Genomic DNA, 22,140 nt, shown 5'->3' with positions numbered 1-22,140 from the left:
TTAGAGGAAGAAGATAAAGAGAGCAATCTGAGAAAAGACAGGTGGGAATAGAATTCTGGAAGGCCCAGTGGAAAGGTTTTGAATGTTGGGACCTTCACTGGCTCTCTTATTTTTCTAGACCACCCTGCAGTTCTCCATCCTGAAGTTCACTTTTTAATCCTCCTCTGCTTAAAAATCTTTATGCTTGTCTAGAACAAAGGATAGTGTTGTGAGCCCAATTGTTTGAAGCCTCTACAAACTCACCTCTCCCTGTTTTTCTTGGAATATCTTTTATATACTCCATAACCTGCCTTGTTCTACTTTATCCTCAGCTCTGCACTGTTTCTCAAGCAGGCTTTTACTCTCCCATTTTTCTGCCATTGTTCAAGCTCCTCCCTCTTTTTGGAATGCCCCTGCCTCCATAAATCTCTCTTAAGTCCTTCTCATTCCTCAAAATGTAACCCAAATTCTGCCTCCTCCTAAAAGTCTTTGTGGATCCTTCTGGTCAGAACTTCTCTCCCCCTTGCCCAGAACTTGGAATCTAATCCACTCACTGGATGTAGGTTTTCATTCTGAAATCATACAGAGTAAATCTATATTTCTTTTAGTGATGACCTTTTAGTTGGTTGAAAACTCATCTTGAGCAATTTTCGAACTGAAACATTTCCTAGTTTTTTCAATGCTTCCTTTGATGACATGGTTTTCACATTCTTTTACCATCCTACCCATTCTGCTCTTCGAAAAAGTCTTACTTCATTGCTGCATCTTTGGAAATACACTGCCCAGAATTGTATAGAATATTCTGTTTGTGTTTGATTGAGGCAGAAGAGTCAGTCTTTGACATCCACTACTGATATTAATGTAATAAACATTTGAAGAAATGTTATTAAGATATTTCCTAATGGTGTAATAGCAGCATATCTTGTCACTACTTTGACCTTAAAAACATATCACTGCATTTATCTATCATAATTTTATCATAGATTCTTGAATCCTACTGGCATTGGCTATTGGTCGAAACTATAAAGCCATTCCTTAGCACAGAATTATAATTAAGAAAAATCATAATAAATTATAGTTAGAAACCTGATTTTGAAAATATATATATTTAAAATTCATATTATTGAGATACATATGATGACTTCAATTCTATCCTTCTATGTTTATGTACATTTTTACTAATGCATCATAGGTCTCTTTGGGAGATTATAGAAGAGCTCTCAAACTGAGTTTCTTATTTGCAGTGAGTCATAGATCTTAGAAGCAGCACATGCATTTTAGTCATGGTGAAGCCTATTAAGTCATCCATCTAATTTTTACAAAGTTAATAATCTTGATTCCCAAAGTGCTTTCTAAAAGCCTACTCAGACTGGTTGTTAAGCATGAAAAGAACAAGAAAATTTTACAGATCTTCTATGCCATCAGCCCTGAACAATTTCAGTTCATTTATCCCTCTTTGAGTTTACAAGCATTTTTGAGTGCCTACCATGTCCTAACAAATATTTATTTGAAGGGTAGCTCTCTGGGGCTGGAATGGTGTAGAACTCTATTACTCATGGACCTTAGGGAGCTCACAGTCACGTCCAAAGAGACTATCAGTCAGGGCTCTTTGGTTATAAACAATTGAAACCAATTATTTAATTCAAGCAAAGAAGAAATTTAAAATTCAAGGATATGGATGGAAAGCCTGGAGAACTAGCCTTGGGAAAAGAAGCAGATACCAATAAAAGAACTATCTGACTTTCTGGAATAAATGAACCCTTACCACTTTTCTTAGTTTTCATCATTTGGCTCAGGTTTTGAAGACCTGGAAGAGATCTCTATTTATGTGCCTGGTTGGGTAGAGAGCGGTGAGAGATAAAAGGATAGGACAGGAGACGTCTCCCCTGAGCAGGAGGTAGGACCCCTTGATTTCTCCTCCCACTTGGACTACACACAGTAAGGGAATGACACGTCCCCAAAATGAAATAGAAGTGACATTACAAAAGGGAAGTGTGTATGGAAGCATGTCCATTATACAGGGACCTGTGCTTAATCTGCTATAATAGAATTCATTGTATTAAGGGATGGAATAAAGATGTAAATAAAATTATGGTAACATTCTTAACAAGGGCAAAGATTTAAGAAGTATTCAAAAGGCCATATGATTTTGGACTTTGAAACTCAACTAAGTCCTCTATAGTAATGGGTGATGGCCATCCAGATATAGGAAAGAGCATAGTAAGAGTGCATTATACTGGTGATCAGTGCAAGCTCTGTTGTTAGATGTTTTAAACTCACGTTACCTAATAGCTTTGCAGACTTGGGCAAATAACTTAATTTCTTTGAATCTGTCTCCTCATCAGCACAATGAGAATATTCATACATATCTCACAGTGTTAGGGTTGCCAGATGAAATACAGGACTCACAGTTAAATTTCAGATAAACAACAAATATCTTTTGATGTACGTCCAAAGTATTATTGCATGGGGCACACTTACGATAAAAAAAAAAATTACTAATTTGTTTGTAATTCAAATTACCTGGCCTCCTTGTATTTTTGTGTGTTATATCTGGCAACCCTATATAGTGCTGTTATGTCAAATCCGTTCGTGTAGAACGCTTGATATGATCCTCGGCACAGTAAGGTGCCAGGAGCAAGCGATGATGTTTGTTGTCACCGTCATCATAGACAAAGTTTCAGAAGCCTGAAAGTATGTCCCAGAATCATTTCTTACTTGGCTCTTGAACCATAGGACAGTTTCCCAGTTAACTTGTGCCAGGACAACATTTAGATGGTTTCTCTTTATGCTGCGCTGACGCAGGAACTGTTCACCTCCACCTGGTATTTATATGGTTTGTCTTTTCTTCTGATTGTTTCAAAGACTTCTCTTGTGTATTGAGTTCATTTTGACCTTATCTTTTAGCCACTCATAATTAGTGAATGCTATTTCCCTTTATGGGCAAATCATTCAAGTATTAAATGGCACCAGGCTTGGAACTATCATTTAAGGGTCAAGAAGACTCAACTGAAGCATTGATTATGAATATTTGAGTTTGAAACTGTAAAGCTTAGTGAGTGTGGAGTCAAATTATCCCAGTATAATGACTGTGCCATGTGAAATAGAATTAATTAGAAGATTTGTGAAATTGAAAATGCTTCTTCTATTGCTTTTCCTTTACCTGATAGGCCCATTATAGAATCCTAAAGAAATGCCATTAGTCACAGAATTTGTCCCTTATTCTCTTCTAGAGTTGGTAAAATGATGTTTTGATAATATATTTCATTACTTCCCAAAATAACGTCTAGCATCACCAACCCAATGGACGTGGGTTTGGGTGGACTCCGGGAATTGGTGATGGACAGGGAGGCCTGGCATGCTGTGGTTCATGGGGTCACAAAGAGTCAGACACAACTGAGCGACTGAACTGAACTGAAAAGCCTAAGCAGCTCTGTCCCTCTTTATACATGATCATTTCCCCCTTATATAGATATGGTATTATATATGGTATTTAAATGCTGGTACAAGTTGATTTCACAGGAGAGAAACTTTAGGATTTTGTTATTTTCAGTGAACTAGAATAACTATTATACTTTCTATATGCAAAGGGTATTAAATGTTTGACAATAATATAATTACAGCTATCATTAAGCATGCTACCATATTCCAACCTCAAAAACTGTTATACTTTCTGTATGGAAAGGGCACGCTACCATATTCCCAACCTCAAAAACTGTTAAGCTATTTACATTCATTATTCCATTTAATTTCTCTAATATCCTCATGCTGTCATCCTTATTTTGTGGTTGGGATATCTCAGGCACAGAGAAGGTTTAAGTAACTTGCCTCAAAACATGCAGCCAGTAAGTGGCAGAGGCAGGATTCCAAGTCCAGTGGTTTGATTCATTCATTACCTTCTTCAGTCAACTTGGTAGCAGTATTTCTAGCAAGTTTGTATTACAAAGCTTTGGAATATTTAAATTTAAAGCCCGGTAATCATTCACACCCTGGTGTAGCAAGGAAGGGACCATAGGATTCCATTGAAAACACACAGTCACCTTAATGGGTTATTGTTTCTTTCTATTGAATATGTCAGTGATGGTCCACTTTCTAGCATCTTTTTCGTCCTACTCTACATTAGACCTTTCTTTTTTCTTAAATTCAATTTTTATTGGAGTGTAGTTGTTTCCCTGGTAGCTCAGATGGTAAAGCATCTGCTTACAACGCAGGAGACAGGGGTTCAATCCCTGGGTCGGGAAGATCTCCTGGAGAAGGAAATGGCAACCCACTCCAGTATTCTTGCCTGGAAAATCCCATGGACAGAGGAGCCTGTTAGGCTACAGTCCATGGGGTTGCTGAGGGTCAGACAAGACTGAACGACTTCACTTTCACTTTCACATTAGACCTTTCTTTTTTCTTAAATTCAATTCTTATTGGAGTGTAGTTGCTTAGACCTTTTTCATTTCATCTTCCCTTTTTCTAGTTCCAATATTATAAAACTCCTTCCTATTTCCCTGAGTTTTAAAGATTACTTTCTGGCTCTCATGTTAAGACCTGATCTCAAGTTAGGGAACAGAATCAACTCAGCAAGTACCTTTCATATTCTGTTTAACTTCAGTACCAGAGGCTGTGGGGAAAAGAAGAAAAGAAAGGAAATTAAGGAGAGATTTGAAAAAAGCCAGCCAAGAAAGATTTGTCTCTTCATTGACCTGTTTCTTATTCTGCCAAAATGAAAGTCAAAATTCAATTTATTCTTTAGGAAAAAAATTTAGGAAAGAATAATCATATGGTTAATCTTGACCACATAATAATTATGATACCACCACATTCTGTTAGGTAATGCTCCATTGTCTGAGTTCTCACAGCAGTCTGGGAGGTAGAATTAGCCCTATTTTACTGTGGCTCAGGAAATGAACTTACTTGACCACAAGTACAAATTAGTCATCGATGGACTTTAGCTAAAACCTTTGTCTTCAGTTTCTTAGGAGTGTTTCTTCCCCCACTGAACCAACAGTTTTTTCTTGAGGATGGAAATATTTGAATGTGAAATTTAGTGTTTTCTCATCACTTTATCTGGAAACAAACATTTTATTGAGAATTATGCCTGAAACTTCTTGAGCCTGAGGAATCTGAATGTTCTTCTTGAATAGATCTCAAGCTGGGGTGAAAATATGTATTTGTTTTTCTGTTTGTGAAATTGATTTTTGGTGTGACTGAAAGATAAGCTCTTCCATGTGGTTTTGAGAATATGTGGGAGAAAAAAAAAAGAGAGAGAATATGTGGGAGAAAAACCAGCTACTTTGGAACTCTTTTGTTTCTCACTGCCTTGAAGGTAAATGTGGTGTCTTTCTAAATGGTGGTTTAGAAATAACACCAATCATCCTTCATTTGAATCATATCCTCTTAAAGTATTTTTTAAATGTGTGATGTGAGTTTAGTAAATAGAGGGGTGCTTAGGAAAACAAGCTATTTTGAGCCTTGAAATGTGGGCATTGGGATCTGTGCTCCTTGCTATCATTTGCTGAGTAACAAAATTGTTTTCCAAAAATATATGCCAAATTCTTCTCTTAGCAGTGTTCACTTTTTCCCCTTTGGTGCTGTACATATGCACATATTTTGACCTATATAATGCATTTACTGCTTCCCAGGTGGCACAATGGTATAAAGAATCTGCCTGCCAATGCAGGAGACAGAAGAGACATGGCTTCAGTCCCTGGGTTGGGAAGATCCCCTGGAGTAGGAAATAGAAACCCACACCCAGTGTTCTTACCTGGAAAATTACATGGACAGAGGAGCCTGGTGGGCTATAGCTCATGGGGTTGCAAAGAGTCAGATACCACTGAGCAGGAGCATGAATACATTTAGAGAGAATTTTCTAAAGAATCTTTTCACAACCATTTGAACATACAAAGTGAATGAAAAAAAGCTACACAAAGACAATTATTTCTGGGAAGAGTATTGTATTTTAATAGAATTTAGAACTGCATCTTCTGCACAAGGCTATTTCAAATAGTTTTATATTTAGGAGAGATTTAAATAACTAAGATTTATAACTAACTCAGAGATTTAATAACTAACTCAAGATCATACAACTATAACCAATGACATCAGCCTACCCCAACCTAAGATCGTAGTTGTGGTAAGATAGACAGTTAATAGTAAGCTTCTACTGTGCTTACTTAATTCCCAGAGTTAGAGATTAGAGACTGATATCCAAGGTGGACAGAGCCCTGGCTCTCATGAGGTTTGTTGTCTTGCAAGGTCATTCCGCTTCATATGTTCATCTCAGGCCCTTCTGTGTATGTATTGTGCAAGTTAAGAGAGTAAGCAACATTATAGTGATTTTGAAAGTGGCATGGTTTCTATTCTATTCTAACCCCTCCTAATCCTGAGCTTCTCTCTTCCCTTTCTCTGCAAGAGTCCCTGTTGTCATAGCAACAGACCTCAGCCTCTAGGAGATTGGAAGACCCCCATGGAGCCCTGCCTAGACTTCTGCACAAATCATTCCTGCCATTTGGAGCTTTGCAGCTCTGGTTTCTAGGCCCTCTTAGCACAGGCATTCTTTATAACTTAGGAGATCACTGTCTTGCCAATCCTGGGAAACAGAGGTAATTTTGCTGAAGGTCAGCCATTACTAACTGAAGCAATGGGATTATTATTTCCATTTTAGACCTGAGAAACATCCACCTGCTGTTAGATAAAGGTTCTCCATTCATGATTTAGTCCAGAATTGGGTCCTTAAAACTACTCCGTGTTAATCATTAGAGGAAACATATTTAGCTTTTATAGTGACGAACGTGGATGAATCAATCTGTGTATTCCTACTAACACAAAGCCTAGCTTTCTTCTGTAAAAGAATGATCTGGCAGTATCACTAGATTTATAGTTAGGCAACACTAATAATGAAAGAGTGGGATTTGTGTGTCTTTTTACAATAGCATGAATGAAGCATCTTCTGTTTTGAAGGTGTTTTAGCTTATGGTACACTAAATAGAGTTTGGTAAGCACTATAAATGAAGAAAAACAGATGGAAAGTTTTTCCAGAACCAGTGGAATATCCCACATTTAAATCTAGAGTTTCCAATGTTAGAATCCTCCAGAAGAATATACTTTTTATATCACCTTGTGTTTGTTACAAATATAAGATCACCTCTATTTGATTGAACAAAGAAGTTGAATTTTAAGTAATTGATTTAAAGCCACTAAATAAAGGTGATAAAATAGAATAACTGGTAAACAGGTGGGTGAGGGGCAAGGGGTAGCAGCAGTAATATAAGTTATATTGTCTTGTATCATAGCAGAAAACTATGTAACAAACAGTTGACCCTTAAATAATGGGGTCGTGATGGTGGTTAATCTTTGTATAATTAACTTATAACTGTACCTCCAAATCTGAGATTCCTCCACATCTATGGATTCAAACTTCTATCCCACTTAACCACTGTCAAGTATTGTAGTATTTACTCTTAAAAAATATCGCCATATAAGTGTACTTGTGCAGTTCTACAGTCAACTGTATAAAATTGATCAAGAAACAACAAGTACTCCCATGAAGAGGTCCAAAGGAAGTGAAAACAGAAACTCTTAAAAGTGAGTGGACTGGGGGAATAGGCTTGGGATTGAAAAAAGGTTAGAATTGTCTATTGTTGATTTTCATTCTAAGCCGTTCGGTATTTGAAGGTTTTCTTTATTATCTGACAAAAATTTAAAAGATTTTACTGAAAAGAGCAAATGTATGATTTAAAATATGCCTTTCATAGTCATCTATAGATGTCTATCAAGAAGTGTTAAAGTTGTGGACAAGAAAGGAAAACTGGGACATGTTCTTAGTCTATGTCTACTGCTGTTGCTACTCATGTGAAATTGTAGTAAAAGAGCATTAACTGAGCAACTAACATGTTCAAGGCCTTGTCTTGAGTTCTGTAGGAAATGAAAAGGTGGATGCAATTTGGTGCCAAGCCTTCATCATGTTACAGCACAGTCAGAGATGCTAGAAATCAGGAGGAAACCTAGATGGGGAGGACTAGGAACTCAGATTTGTCTGTGTCTACACGGTGCTACATACTTTACCTAATTTTTTATGGAAAATATGTGCTGTAAAAAAGATAAAATATAGATAACTACATGGGTTTAGTGAGTGGGAAATGGTATTTACTTGTTAGGATCAGGAAATGGCTTGACACATAGAACATTCAGAATGGGTCCTAAAAGTGGAAGGAATTTCTTTAGACAGGGATGGGATGGGAGAGGCATCAACATATTTGCTAATTGAGAAGCTCATATTTGAAGCTTTGAGGGGGAGGTCCTTTAGCATATAAGAATTTAGCTAAATTCCCCGTAAGCTAGGTACAAATCTAAAATGAGTTTTTAAGATGTTTCCTCAGCCAAAGATATTTTATTAAATGTGTTATCAAGGTTGCTTTTTATTGAAATTGCTTTCCACTTCACTCATACTACAGATCACAGTTAAGATTTGAATATAATCACTCCTGTCAATTCAGTGTGAGAAGAGATAAAGGCAAATTTGGAGGTCACATGAATTTTGTACCTACTTTTGATTTTTAGAAATTGTCTAGTAGGTTCTCCACAACTTCAGGTATGTTTTTAGCTTCCCTCTAGAAGGTAACTTGTTTACTTTTCTTGGGATTGACTTAGTTATATGTCAGTTACTGAGGCCCTTCAGTTTGGAACCATGACACCTTCACCCTCTTGCCTAGTTTTTTTAGTTTTGTGTTTTGACTCAAAGTCAGAGACATCCGTGACCATAGGAAGGAGTCCAGTTCTCAACTTTCAGAAATCCACCAGTGCTACAGGACTAACAATAAATAATTAAATATCAGAAGTCCAAAGTAGACACACACTTCCTGTATATTGAACTTATTCAGTCTGTTTCACTTGGGCAGTATGTGCTGAAGATGAAGATTGTCACCTTGAAGGATTCATTTGAAAATATCCTTGTACAGTGATCACTTGCCATTTAGGAAAGGTTACAAAAGTTCTTACTTTACAGCATTCCCTATTTCATCATCTTAGATTTCAGTGAGTGACTTACTGCCAGAAATTCCACAGCATTATATTTTATGAAAGTGTATTTTGTATTTCTTTGAGAGCAAAGGAATAAAAAGGCCTTGTATTTTAGGGATTCTAAGTGCAATCCTAATGTTTACTATGAAGAGGGTTTTGCATCTTGTAATTTAGAGCTATTTGACTTACACAGGTTAAGAATTGTAGTAATTTAGAAAATCTCTTATTAAATTAGTCCCTTAATGGTTTAGCATCCATAGTTTGTCTTGAATTCTGAATTCTAAATGCTGAATATCATCTACTGGTACAATCTGAATTTTTAAATAACTTTAAAACTAAAATATGTTGCTTATTGTGAAAAACATAGGAAAGATAATGAATAAAACAAAAAATACCCATCCTTTCACAGCTCAGAGAGCTTTTGTACCCAATGGAATATTTCTTCCTTTTTCTAATCAGATAAAAAAGTGTGGTTTTGGTATACTTGCGACATCTATATGTTTATCTGCATGCTTGTATCTACCTTTCTCACTTGTTTCTTTCCCATGTCTTTAAAGATAGACTTGGGTCTGAATGCCTTTTTATGTTGCTGCTTTTGTGACTTTCCCTGCTCTTGCCTGTCCTCTGACAAAAACTGGAATTTTAGTTATGATAAATTATAGTCATTTAATTTAGTTAATGGTCACAACTACTACTTGATGAGTTTATGAGCGCCTATGACAGATACCAAGTAAATAAATTGGGTTTCTGATTATCAGTCTGCTTTTAGAAGTCATTTGCTTCTTAGGTTATGTAATGACTTTGGTCCTGGCCTAAAGTCCTGAATATTGGTATATCCTGAACTATTGGAATCCAGTAAAAAGTGTTAAATGTTCCCATTTCTAGCAGCCTGTATTTGTGACTGCTTGGATATGAGTAGTTTTAAAGACTAGTTAAGAGCATGGGTTGGTATTTTGTCTTTACAACTTAGTAACATTTTTGGATAAATTACTATTTCTTATTGTATCTCCTTTTCAAGGTTAGAGTGAAAACTAAGTGAGATGATAAAGTAAGTGGCACAGAGTCTGGCTGAAAAGTAGTATTGAATATTCTTTTTTTTTTTTTTCTTTCTGTCAATGTCATTGTGAGGTCTTTGGGTCTCTGGTTACTGTGCACAGTGATTAGCCTAAGCAGAGATTGAAAAGCATCAGAACTTTTCCCTCCCTATTCAAGGTAGCTGACCATGGGAGGGAAGAAAGCAGATAGTGCATTCAAATTCTAGACCAGCAGGAAGACATCTTTGTTTTTTCTATCGAGAAGTTTAATCTCACAGGTAACTTCAGACTTTGTAAACAGGCAACTGCTTGCACGCACTGAAAAATTCACCGCTATGTCTCCATTGCTGGACTATCACTTAAATGCATGCTGGTCCCAAATAATTGACTTATGGATTCCTTCTCATTCCTCAATAGCTACGTAGTTTCTGTAGAAACCTAAAAGAACTACCTGTAGTTGCTTTAATAAATCTATAGCTTAATAAACCTGTAGCTGCTTTAATAAACAGAATGGATGGTAAGAGTAATGGCCAATGCAGTAAAGTCCACATAGCACTGAAGACCCAGCACGGCCAAAAATAAACATATAAATAAAATTCTAAAAAGAAAAGAGTACAGAGGGCAGACACACTGAAACCATACTCACAGAAAACTAAAAAAAAAAAAAAAAGAAAAAAGAGTAATGGCCTCCATTTACTGAGTGCTGTGTGACAACTAAGAGCTCTTCATGCATGGCCTCATTTAGTCTTCATTGCTGTTCCATGCAACTGTTACTATCACCCCTGTTTCATCAATGAGGAAACTAAGATCTAGAGAGATTCAGTGTTTCCCAAATAAGAATTTGAATGCTGGTTTGTCTGCCTGCAGAATCTGAGCTTAATAGCTTTATGTGTGTGTAGCTCTGCTGCCTTTGTTTCATAAGTACTGCATAACCTTGTTAATTCGTTCCGTCTACATTAGTTGTAATAGACACTGTTCTAAGTGATGGATTACAGCATGTAGACAAAAGTTGCTGCCCTCCTAAAGCTCACCTTTCTATTATAGTTAGCTGCTCAGTCATATCTGACTCTTTGCAACCCCATGGACTGTAGCCTACCAGGCCCCTCTGTCTATGGAATTCTCTAGGCACAAATACTGGAGTGGGTTGCCATTTCCTTCTCCAGGGATCTTCCCAACCCAGGGACTGAACCTGGGTCTCCTGCATTCCAGGCCTATTCTTTACCATCTGAGCCACCAGGGAAGCCTGTTATAATTACTTGTGTCCATTTCCTTCCCAGAATGAATGTTGTTATAAGATAGTAACTGTGTCTTATTCTTTTTGAGTTTTAGGGGTATAATTAGTTTTAATTCAAAGCTGAGAATAATTACTGGGCTTATGAACGAATTATTTCTACAAAAATTTTGGAAGCTAGAGTGTGCCCCGTTCTATTTATCAGGCTCTCTGTTTATTTTAGCACTGATATTTAGTCCTTCCAGACTCATCCAATTTTTACCGTTTATTTTAGAAGCATTTAGAGGTTTATTATTGTTAACAATAAAGCTACTTTTTGATATCTTGGTTTCTTTGACTTCCTTCAGGGATCTATAGGTGTGCAGAGCAACATAAAAAAATTTCTTTCTTTAGAACACACCAAAAATACATCTGGCAAACCAAGTTCAAGAGCCTTAACTACTTCATAGAACAAATTATAATATTCTGGTATAATTGAAAAGTAATGATAATAGCAGGGGAAGTCCAACTGTGAAAAAATTGATACCTTTTTTCTGTGATATCAGGAATATTGAATCCTGTCATTTGGATAAATTACTACCATTTTAAGGAAAATGGTCTCACAAAGTGTTAGTGTGTAATGTTGTGTTTTAACCATGTAGAAGCTGAGAATAATTTTAAGTGTCTTTGGGTGGAGGTCAGCATGCTATATTCCCCACCTAGGAAATCATCCATAAATTCTATGAAGTAGGTGGTATTTTAATAAAGTAGTTGCCTTATTTTTGCCTTGGAAACACAATTAACGTTTTTTGGTCCCATAAGAGGCAAATGGCTGATAATGTTGCTCATTTTAAAAAAGTCATTTGTCCAAGTGGGAGGATCCATTGGCAAACCAGCCGGCTGTTGGCTGTTCATTTAGATTTTGACATTACTTCTCCTTGGGACCCTGATACTGGGCTGTCTGATAACCAGTGCAAACTCCAAGAATATCTTTCGTTTCTCTAGAAGGAGGTGTGGATTTGCAAAGCTACCAGCTGGATATGCAAATACTACCTGATGGGCCAAGGAGTGATGTGGACTTTTCAGAGATTCTTAATGCAATACAAGAAAGTAAGTTTCACTCCAATTTTAAATTCACCGTGAAAGGAGAAATGATTATAATACTTGGGAGGGGTAATAAAACTAGAAACCTTAGATATGGAGCTTTAAAATAAAATGATGTCTTAAAAGAGATACTGTATAAAATAATTTTGAGACCAGAAGAGATGGTTAGTGAAATGCCAGTTTGATTTGTGAAACTGAGCCACATAGTACTGGGGTCTTTGATGACGCCTGGTGGGAAAACTATAGAGGGATTATAAAATCTTAGTACGCTATGCTGCTACTGCTGCTGCTGAGTTGCTTCAGTCGTGTCCGACTCTGTGCGACCCCATAGATGGTAGCCTACCAGGCTCCCCCGTCCCTGGGATTCTCCAGGCAAGAATACTGGAGTGGGTTGTCATTTCCTTCTCCAATGCATGAAAGTGAAAAGTGAAAGTGAAGTCACTCAGTCATGTCCGACTCTTCTCGACCCCATGGACTGCAGCCCACCAGTCTCTTGTGTTCATGGGATTTTCCAGGCAAGAGTACTGGAGTGGAGTGCCATTGCCTTCTCCTAGTATGCTATAACGGAGAAGGCAATGGCGCTCCACTCCAGTACTCTTGCCTGGAAAATCCCATGGGCGGAGGAGCCTGGAAGGCTGCAGTCCATGAGGTTGCTGAGGGTCGGACACGACTGAGCGACTTCACTTTCACTTTTCACTTTCATGCATTGGAGAAGGACATGGCAACCCACTCCAGTGTTCTTGCCTGGGGAATCCCAGGGACGGGGGAGCCTGGTGGGCTGCCGTCTATGGGGTCACACAGAGTTGGACACGACTGAAGTGACTTAGCAGTAGCAGCAGTAGCAGTATGCTATAATATTTAGTAAATCACTGGCCCTTATAATTTTTTAGATTCCTTGGTTAATCATAATCAAAGAAAAATCTTTAAGACACCAGAATAATATTCCTTCTCTCAAGTATCAGTAGTAGGAAGTGTGTTGATGCAGTAAACCAGAATCAGGAATTTATTCTTCAAAATGGGTATATGAAGTCATTGATGCAGTGCTGTGACCAAGAAGTAAATTCCTTTTTCTAACCATTTTAATTAATCAGGGTTTACCCTTCTTCCTCTATTTTGTGTTACATAGTTTTCACCAAGAACTTTATCATAATCAATACATTTGCTCAAGTTACAGGTTTAGCATTGAGGGTGGGGGATGTGGTATCACAAACTAACTCATTAACATTTGTGTTTCACTAACAGAGCTCTAATTCTTGGTAATTATGCTCCTCTTTCAATATCAAATAGTGTTATTTAATACTGGATTTGAAGGGTTCAGATTTGCAACTTTTGCTACTTTGAGTTTTGTGACATTGCATTTCTCTGCAATGAAATATAGATTTCTAAATTATATTTCTATTTCTCTATTTTCTTATGAATAGTTTTAAGCATTTTAATTCTGTTTATCCTCTTTTGTCATTAAATTACCCCCCCGCAATCTTACGGGATAATTAATATATCCACTTCACAAGTAGGACAGTTTAGGATGGAAGAAGGTCAGTACCAATGTCAATAAGATAAATAGTGGAGACCAACTTAGAAAGGAGGGTCTCCACCTTCCTTTAATTCTTTCAGAAATGTGTTCAGTAAACACCGAGGTGAGGAAGGACCTGGAATTGAAAATGAGACTGCTTCCAAGAGAAATACCTTTAATGAAAACTTAAAAGGACCAAGTATTTGTTCTGGGTGGGGAATCCCTTCATACTCGGTTGCTGAATAAAAGAAAAAATTTCCCCAGGAGAATAAAAATCAAATTAGTAGACACTGGAGAGAAATTAACTTTTCACAGAAAGTTATAAAATTATGTAATTACTTCATTTGATTGAAAGATGATAGATTACACATTGCTGAAAGGATTATTTTCTAATAAATGATGAATGTTGGCTTCTGTGCAAGTGCAGGCAATGAACTTGAACTTTTTTAGGGCTTAATGAGCTTCTGTCAAAGTGAACTAAGTGTTCATAAAATGATTTTTATAGTATTTTTTGTTAGCACATCTTAGTAAAAACTCACTTGTTTATGATGTTAACTGTTTTATAGTTTAGAATGGTGACCCCTCTGTGAATAGAAGAGTATAAGTTTGTGAGTACTTAATATTTAAATTTAAAAATAAAAAGGAAATATTGTTTCATTTTAACACAATTTTTATAGGTTTAAGAATCTTCCAATGTTTGAGAATTTAATCTGTTTATTTTCTTGTTTAAAAAGCAAAGTTTTATGCTAAGTAGGTTTGGGAAGCTACCCACACAGTCTGGGGCATCTCTGGTGAGAAAGATTTGGGCCATTTATCTACCTTCAATCTCTAACTAGAGATTCCAAATATGATTCAGATGTTTAACCAGGTCATTGAAATTTCTGAGTCTAAAATCACATAGTGTGGTTCTTCAAGAGACTGTACCTTAGATGATTATTTATAGAAATCTTTGAGAGACTGATATATAAAAAATGTAAAAAATATAGGATTTGAACATCAGTAAAACTCATTGTCTACTACAAACATATTAATTGGGATTAACAAGATAATGGAAAGATTTCACTGTTTCTTAGGATTTTGTGGATGTTTTTGTATAATTTGTATGATCTTCAAGATTGCACTAGAACACTGTGTGTGTGTGTGTGTTTGTGTGTGTGTGTGTGCATACACACAGGTTTCAAATATTTCTTCAGTGTCTTAGCAGCCATCATGGTAAGTGCACTCCCTTGACTGTCTCTTGTCATTATTAAAATGGCCATAAGTAATAGTAGGTACTATTGTCTTAATTTTAAAAGTGCATATGCATCCTGAGGCTATATGATTAATATATGATAGAGTCAGTATTTCCTTGTGTGTCAGCCCTTGTTGTGCTAAATAAAAAGTGAAATAATAATGATTAGGGAAAAGTGAACTACTTTGGATTTTTACAGTTTTATTCTTGTGTTACATCTTGATGCAAGAATTCCTTCTCCATGCTTCTATGTTGTAAAATACATTTACAATTTTTCCTGTTGCTTATGCCCTAAGTATAGCTTCATCTGTTCAAAACAAGATGTCTCAGAGTGGCTAACCATCCATAAGTTGTTTTTCAACTTCCCTCATATCAGATATATGGCTTATAAGGAAGGAAAGACTTATTTTATCCATCCTTTCTTGTATCCATCTCACCTGTCGTATGCCAGCCACTGTGCTAGGCAGAATACTTTAAAGCAGTGGTGAACCTTTTTGGTGCACAGTTCAAGTCAGGAAAAATTTTGTCTTATTCAAGATGAAAGCAATCTAGTTACTTTGTAGTAGAAAAGCATTTATATTTGGTTGTCTAATGTAAAGGGATATTTGTGTTTGAGTGTGTATTTTTTCATTGATGTTATTTTTCCCTCCCTTTTTATTCTCGCCATTCACTCCCCATCCCAACATAGCAGCCAAGTCCTTTGAGTGCCTTTGTTTCAACTGAGTTCTGTGTTACCTAAATTTCTTGCCTTTTGGTATCTGAAAGCCTGAGATTCTGTGCTTGACGCTTAGGTACGTGGAGAGGGAAGGAGAGAAGAAGGGAGGGAGGAGGCAGAGAGAGGAGATGAGAATTTCCTAAGACCAGCTGGCTCCCTTGGAGTATCCTGCAGAGGTAGCATGGCATCTTGTAGGTGGGTGGGAAGAGAGAGGATGCTGTGTGGTGTACCTTGGGTGACTGCACGTGGGCCACCTGAACTGCCAACCATGACTGAGATTCTCCAGCCTGAGGAAGGAACACATCCTTCAGTGATCAGGGAATTTGGAGGCTCTGGGAAAGCAGGAGTCTCATCATCCTGTTTCTTTGTCATATACCTGGCACCTTGAGCAGAGTGTGGAGTGTGGGTGTTGCTGTTCAGTTGCTAAGTCATGTCTAACTCTTTGCAACCCCGTGGACTGCAGCACCCCAGGCTCCTCTGTCCTTCCCTCTCTCTCCTGGAGTTGGCTCAAACTCACGTCCACTGAGTCAATGATGTTATCTAACTATCTCATCTTCTGCCGCCCCCTTGCTCAATAAATTTTGTTAACGCCTTAGTGAATGAATTCCACTGTAGACTCGCAAAGGGGACGGCTCAGCAGTAGCCAGTGTGGAATGGAGACCTGAGTCATCCCAGTAGATGTTCTGCCATTTATAAAACCTCTGGAACCTTTGTGCAGTTCTCGATATCTGAGGGTGAGGCATGGGAATGTCAGCAGTGACTGAAATGAAACTGTCTACTGCAGACGGGTTCTTTGAACTCTCAGATGGGAAACCCATGGATATAGAAGACCAACACTATACAGACTCTGGGGACTCTTAAGTGACATTCATACCCTGGCAGACTTGATTGTGATATAGTCCATTAGATTCTAATCTACTTGGGAAGGAAAGAGAGCAAATAGCAAAGTGTTTGGAAGGAGAACTGGGAGGCTTTAAGGATTATTGGGTGATTGTTATGCTGTGAAGTGAAGTGGAAGTCACTTAGTCATGTCGGACTCTCTGCAACCCCATGGACTATACAGTCCCTGAAATTCCTCAGGCCAGAATACTGGAGTGGGTAGCCTTTCCCTTCTCCAGGGGATCTTCCCAACCAAGGGACTGAACCCAGGTCTTCCACATTGCAGGAGAATTCTTTACCATCTGAGCCACCAGGGAAGCCCAAGAATACTGGAATGGCTAGCCTATCCCTTCTCCAGTGGATCTTCCCAACCCAGGAATTGAACCTGGGTCTCCTGCATCGCAGGTGGATTCTTTACAGCTGAGCTACTAGGGAAGACCATTATGCCTGCAGTGTCCCTATGCAGTCATAAAGCTATTCCCAGATTGGTGATGCTCTTGCTCTGTGGGTGAGGAGACTGAGTCATTTCTCAATCCACTTTCTTGAACCCTGATTTACCATTGTATTTTTAATTCATATGGCCATGCTGTTGCAAAGGGGAAGATGAGAGAGAGGAAGGAACTGATAGCCATTAGACATCAAGTAAGGCAACTACCTGTATTACTTTGTTTAGTCTTAAACTCTTTTTGCCCTAATTTCCTTATCGGTGAAAGGGAGGTAGTTATAGACAATCTACGTGAAGCCCTTAGTGCTTGGCGCACAGTAAGCACTATAGACTTACTGGTGGCCACCTTGTCTTCATTCCTCGCAACAGTCCTCTCTGGTACATTGTATTATTCCCACTTAAATTAAAGCTTGAACAAGTTACAGAATCCAATCGAATAGTAAGTGGGAAGACTAGTGTTTGAACTCAGGCTTGTCTAAATCCAAAGCTCATGTTCTTTCCAGAGAAGGGGCAGTTATGGTCAGTAGACTTCAGGATTTTTAATGCAGAACATCACTGACCTTGTTTCTAGTTGTGAAAAGGGAACCACGGCTATTGAGCAAAGCTTGGATTAGGTACACGGTTCTTCTCTAAATAGCATTTGCAGGGTTGAAAGAGGTGCCATCATTAGACTCCTTGTTACAGAATGACCAAAGTGTCTGTCTGTTTTTTAGAATGGAGCAGCTGCGTGAAGAGCTCTTCGTTAAGAAACATGCTGTCTTGGGAGCAACTTAATGATCTTGGCCCCATTACAGAGTGTGCTGTGGGTACCCCATGGTGTCGTGTATGCTCTGTTTTTAAAATGGTATCTTTACAATGCCACGAAATGCCAATGGAAAAACATTTAATAACCACACATTTTAAAAAATCTCATGACTTGTGTTGTTGTTGTTTTTTAAAGACATTGTGAATCTTAAAGTATTTCAAGTAAATTTTTCAGACAGAAAAAAAAAATGCCAGCTCTCAGATCTATAAGTATTAGGACTCCAGCTTTCTTATCCCAATTTTTGTTTGGGGAAGTGTTAACATACCTGTTTAATTGTTGCCTAATACACTAGTGGAGGTATCCAAACTTTTTAAAGCTGCAGAATCTGTTATTTTGTCCCTAATATATTTTTACGTATATCATCAGTGTTTAGGACAGATAACTGAGCTATTTGGAGTTGGTGGGGGGTAAAAGGTGTAGGACTTTCCCACTCGGTTTCCTTTTTGCCCCTTCCGTGGCCCCTGAAGTTCCTCCAAAGAATCCTGGGGTTCCAGGGAACACACTTTGTAAACCACTGGCCTATTAGAAAGGAATAAAGCCAGATAAGGAAGGATTTATGTCTTTTCCAATTATTTATTTTAAATATTCTAAATTAGACCATCTTCTTCTTGGTTCACCAGGCAGCCTCTGCTGCCTCTGCAAATTCGTTGAAGAGTAATGAACATCCAGAGGGTCCTAGGCTTGCTAGTGCCATATAAATTTGGTTTTAAAAATTCCAGTGGCTCAAAGCTGTGCTGTGCCACTGTGTGTTTTCCTGGATTTTTAAAAGCATTTAATTTGATCTATTTGTTAAATTTTTAAAAGCGTCAGATTTGTCAGACTACAGCTGTGAAGTCTAGCTTGATTCAGATCAGTGTTAAAATTGTGACAAGATAATTGTTTGCTGGTGAAATGACTTCCTGTTCTTGAAAACCAAACAGGATTTAAGAAGAGTAGAATGCCTTCCACAAAAACAAGGAGCTGGCTGGAAATAGCCTGCATTTGGGAGTCAGAACTGGGTTGGAATTCATCTCTGTCACTTATGAGCTGTGTGAGCGTACTTAGCATCTTTGAACCTGGCTTCTTTCTCGTATTACCTGCCCCGCAAGGTGTTCTATAGATCAAAGAAGAAAACAGACCTCACAATTCTTCATACACAGTCAGCTCTGAATAAATTGTAGTCCCTTCCACATCCTTCCTATTTGACCTCTGAATTCAAGAGAAAAACAGATTTTTGCAGGTAATGGCACTGAGGTAGTTAGAATAAGGGAAAAAAAGGCAATTGATATAATCTTAAGCTAGCTTTTATTTATTGTAAAATGGGCATTGAGCACCTCCTATTTGCTAGCCCTTGTGTCAAGTTTGGAGCCATCTTGGGCCTTCATCTGAAAGGGACTCTAGATGTATAGATGAGCTGGTTATAAAACAGCCAGGTCAGTGTTCAAACTGAGACATGAACAATTTTTTTTATTATTCTAAATTATTCCTGGAGGTGTCCTTTTTTTAAATTTTCTAATGAGGCTATGAGGTCAGTATATAATACCTTCAGAACTCTGAGTGTCAGATGTAATCATTTGGAACTCAGGATAAAAATATCAATAGTATAATGAACTGACACTCTGCAGAACAAATATAGAAACTCAGATTATACTGCACACAGCCGTTTCATGTCATCTTCAGTGACCTATAATTTCACTTTATTTTCTCTGCCTCAGAAAGTGTCAAGATTAAAGAACTCTAATGCCAAAGTGAGGTTTTTTTTTTTTGAAAGAGCCATGAGTTGAACTCTTTAATTTTTTTGGTATTAATTTCTTACTCTCTTTTAGATTGTTTCTAACACAGTCTAAAATAAACATTTGCTGTGTTTTTCCAATTGCCTTTATAGCATTGATTCCTCAAGTTCATCCTCTTGTCTGGAAGTATGAGGCTGTCTACTTATGTCTTGGTCATGTTTATACCTTCAGCACCTAAGCTCAGTGTTGGTTCAATGAGCAAGTGGCAGAAGATCAGAATTCGTTTGTTTTAACCCTTGCCCTATGTTTGCAGTCTCTTTTCCCCAGAGAGTTGAGCTAATATACAAAACTATTTTCACTGAAAGAATGTTTGAAATAATTGCAAATATTTGATAGTAGATTCAGTACCACTGTGGCAAACGCCCTCCCATCACGTGAGGGAGGCCAGGATCTCCGTGCTTCCGTTCTGGGAGAGTAGAACAAGCCAGCCCTCAGAAATCTTTCTCCCTGCTGCCTCTCTCCTCTGCTTGACTCAGAGTCAGTAGCTGATTTTTGGTCTCCCAGGCAATTTCAGTTTCTTGGCCCTTGTTTAGTTGTTCAGTGTGAGTCCCTGCTATTTAGTTCCTGGGTCTCTTTAGGGTAAGTGCCTGCTTTTTGCGAGAGAATCATTTGGGTATCTTCCTTGCTTTCCCAAATATGTGGTATCCATATGTCAGAGCCCATGTTACCTGCCCAGTTCTATTCACAGGGCCCTTCCTGAGTCTGTATACAATGCAGGTCCATATTTGATTAGAACAGGATTTTTTGCATTCCCTCTCTCTCTCTTCTCCCTCCCCTTCCCTTCATCCTTCTCTCCCTCCTCTCTCTCTCATCATTCTTAATTGACTCCTCAGAACATTTGGCTCTCTTTCTTATTTAATTGCCTAATCACAGAATTCAACCAGGCAGATAATTACCAAACATTTCTTAATTTGAGAAACAATGTATGAGGGAGGCGATGGGATGTATTAACAAGTGACCTTGTTTGGATGAAGAGGAGCTTTGTCGCGTCTGTCGCCGAGGAGGGAGAGGTCCTGCTTCTGCCTTGGCTGGACCAGGAGCTCTTGGAGGGCAGGGGTCCCGCCTGTCATGTCCAGTACTTGGACCCCAGTTTCTGGACAGCATAGGTTCCAATAAATACTTATTGAATGAATAGATTTCTAAAAATTGCTTAACTTCACAGTTGGAGGTTATTTTCTTTAAAAGAATGAAAGTTTCCATCAAAGGGGATTGTACTCAGTTCCTCACAATTGTGTGGTAGTTAACAGCGGATCTATCCGTGACAATGGTGAAACACTGATGAAGGTCACACGTTCCTTCTGTCTTCTGTGGAGTGTTTACATGCTCTGCAGTCTTCTTACTGATCGCGTGTTTAGCTGAGCGTTTTCTGACACTTCATTTCTTATCTTCGCTGAAGCTCTTGAGTTACTGGCAGGTGATAATGGTACCTTCATATCATTCATTCTCTAAAAATCAGAGACATACTGATTTCCCTTGAGCACTCAGGTAGCATCAGTCCTGTTATATTAATAGCTTCCAGACAGTAATTCTGATGGGCAGCAGTAGAAAGCAAAGGGCTTCTCTCCCTTTTCCCAAATTCACTGGTCCCTCTAGAATAAAATAGTTGGACCTTTAATGCAAAGCAGAACCTCTCAACCTCAGCACCATTACCATTTGGGCTGGAGAACTCACTATAAGGGCTGTTCTGGGCACTGTAGGATGTTTACCAGCATCCCTGGATTCTCCCCGCTCGATATGACTGGCACCACCCTGTGAGAACAAATTCCTCCTAGAACATACGAGATGCCTTCAGGGTGACAGTTTGGGGCCAGTTGAGAATCATAGATGTCAAAAGCTTTCTTGAACAGGTTGTGCCAACACCAGAAGGTGATACTGGTGGAAGATAATCTGGTAATTTTCTATCTTGGCAAAAGCATAGGATGAATGAATGAATATTCAAGTTTCTCCCCAATGAGGGCCAGTCACCATAACAAGAATCTCAGTGTTTGTCACCTTTAGCATCCCTCTCTATCTCACATCTCATCCCAGTCCATCCCTCTGAACAACCACCCTAGCTTGTAAATGCTTCCTAGGCCTTTTTGCATTGATAACGCTCAAGTGCTGACTCAAGGTCCCAGAGTCTAAAATTGACAAACCCAACATTTCTCATGCATTTGCCATATGTCAGCCACCCTGCTGACATGCTCATTATCTCACATAATCTTCTTAGTCACCCTTAGAGAAGGTTTCTATACCTGTCTCACCAGTGAGGAAATGGGAGCACAAATTCTCACAGCTAAGCGGTGAAGTTTGAAATAGTAATCAGGTCTTCCCATGTTAAAAGAATATTTTGATCCTATTCAGATATAACCCGTAGAAACTCATCATCTCCGTGAAAATGTAATCAATATCTACTTGAAATGATGGAGCTCCTGGCTTGTAAGAGTTGCATTAGGAGAAACATATAT

The 22,140-nt window shown here is 38.3% G+C and overlaps 1 protein-coding gene across 4 annotated transcripts in view; it reads left to right on the top strand.

The window, feature by feature from the left end:
- Positions 1 to 22,140, top strand: part of ANO4 (anoctamin 4) — a 356,708-nt gene that overhangs the window by 130,238 nt on the left and 204,330 nt on the right. For 3 of the 4 annotated variants that reach the window (XM_040234898.1, XM_040234897.1, XM_040234896.1), the window contains exon 3: positions 12,235 to 12,339. The exons of the other annotated variant lie outside the window; for it this stretch is intronic. In XM_040234898.1, coding sequence (XP_040090832.1) covers positions 12,235 to 12,339 — 105 coding nt within the window. The remainder of the gene's footprint in view (positions 1 to 12,234; positions 12,340 to 22,140) is intronic. 4 annotated transcript variants of the gene reach the window in all.

Source organism: Oryx dammah, unplaced genomic scaffold (assembly GCF_014754425.2).
Source record: "Oryx dammah isolate SB20612 unplaced genomic scaffold, SCBI_Odam_1.1 HiC_scaffold_29, whole genome shotgun sequence".
Taxonomy (NCBI): domain Eukaryota; kingdom Metazoa; phylum Chordata; class Mammalia; order Artiodactyla; family Bovidae; genus Oryx; species Oryx dammah.
The sequence above is the reverse complement of the archived record's forward strand: the minus strand, read 5'-3'. Positions and strand labels throughout refer to the sequence as shown.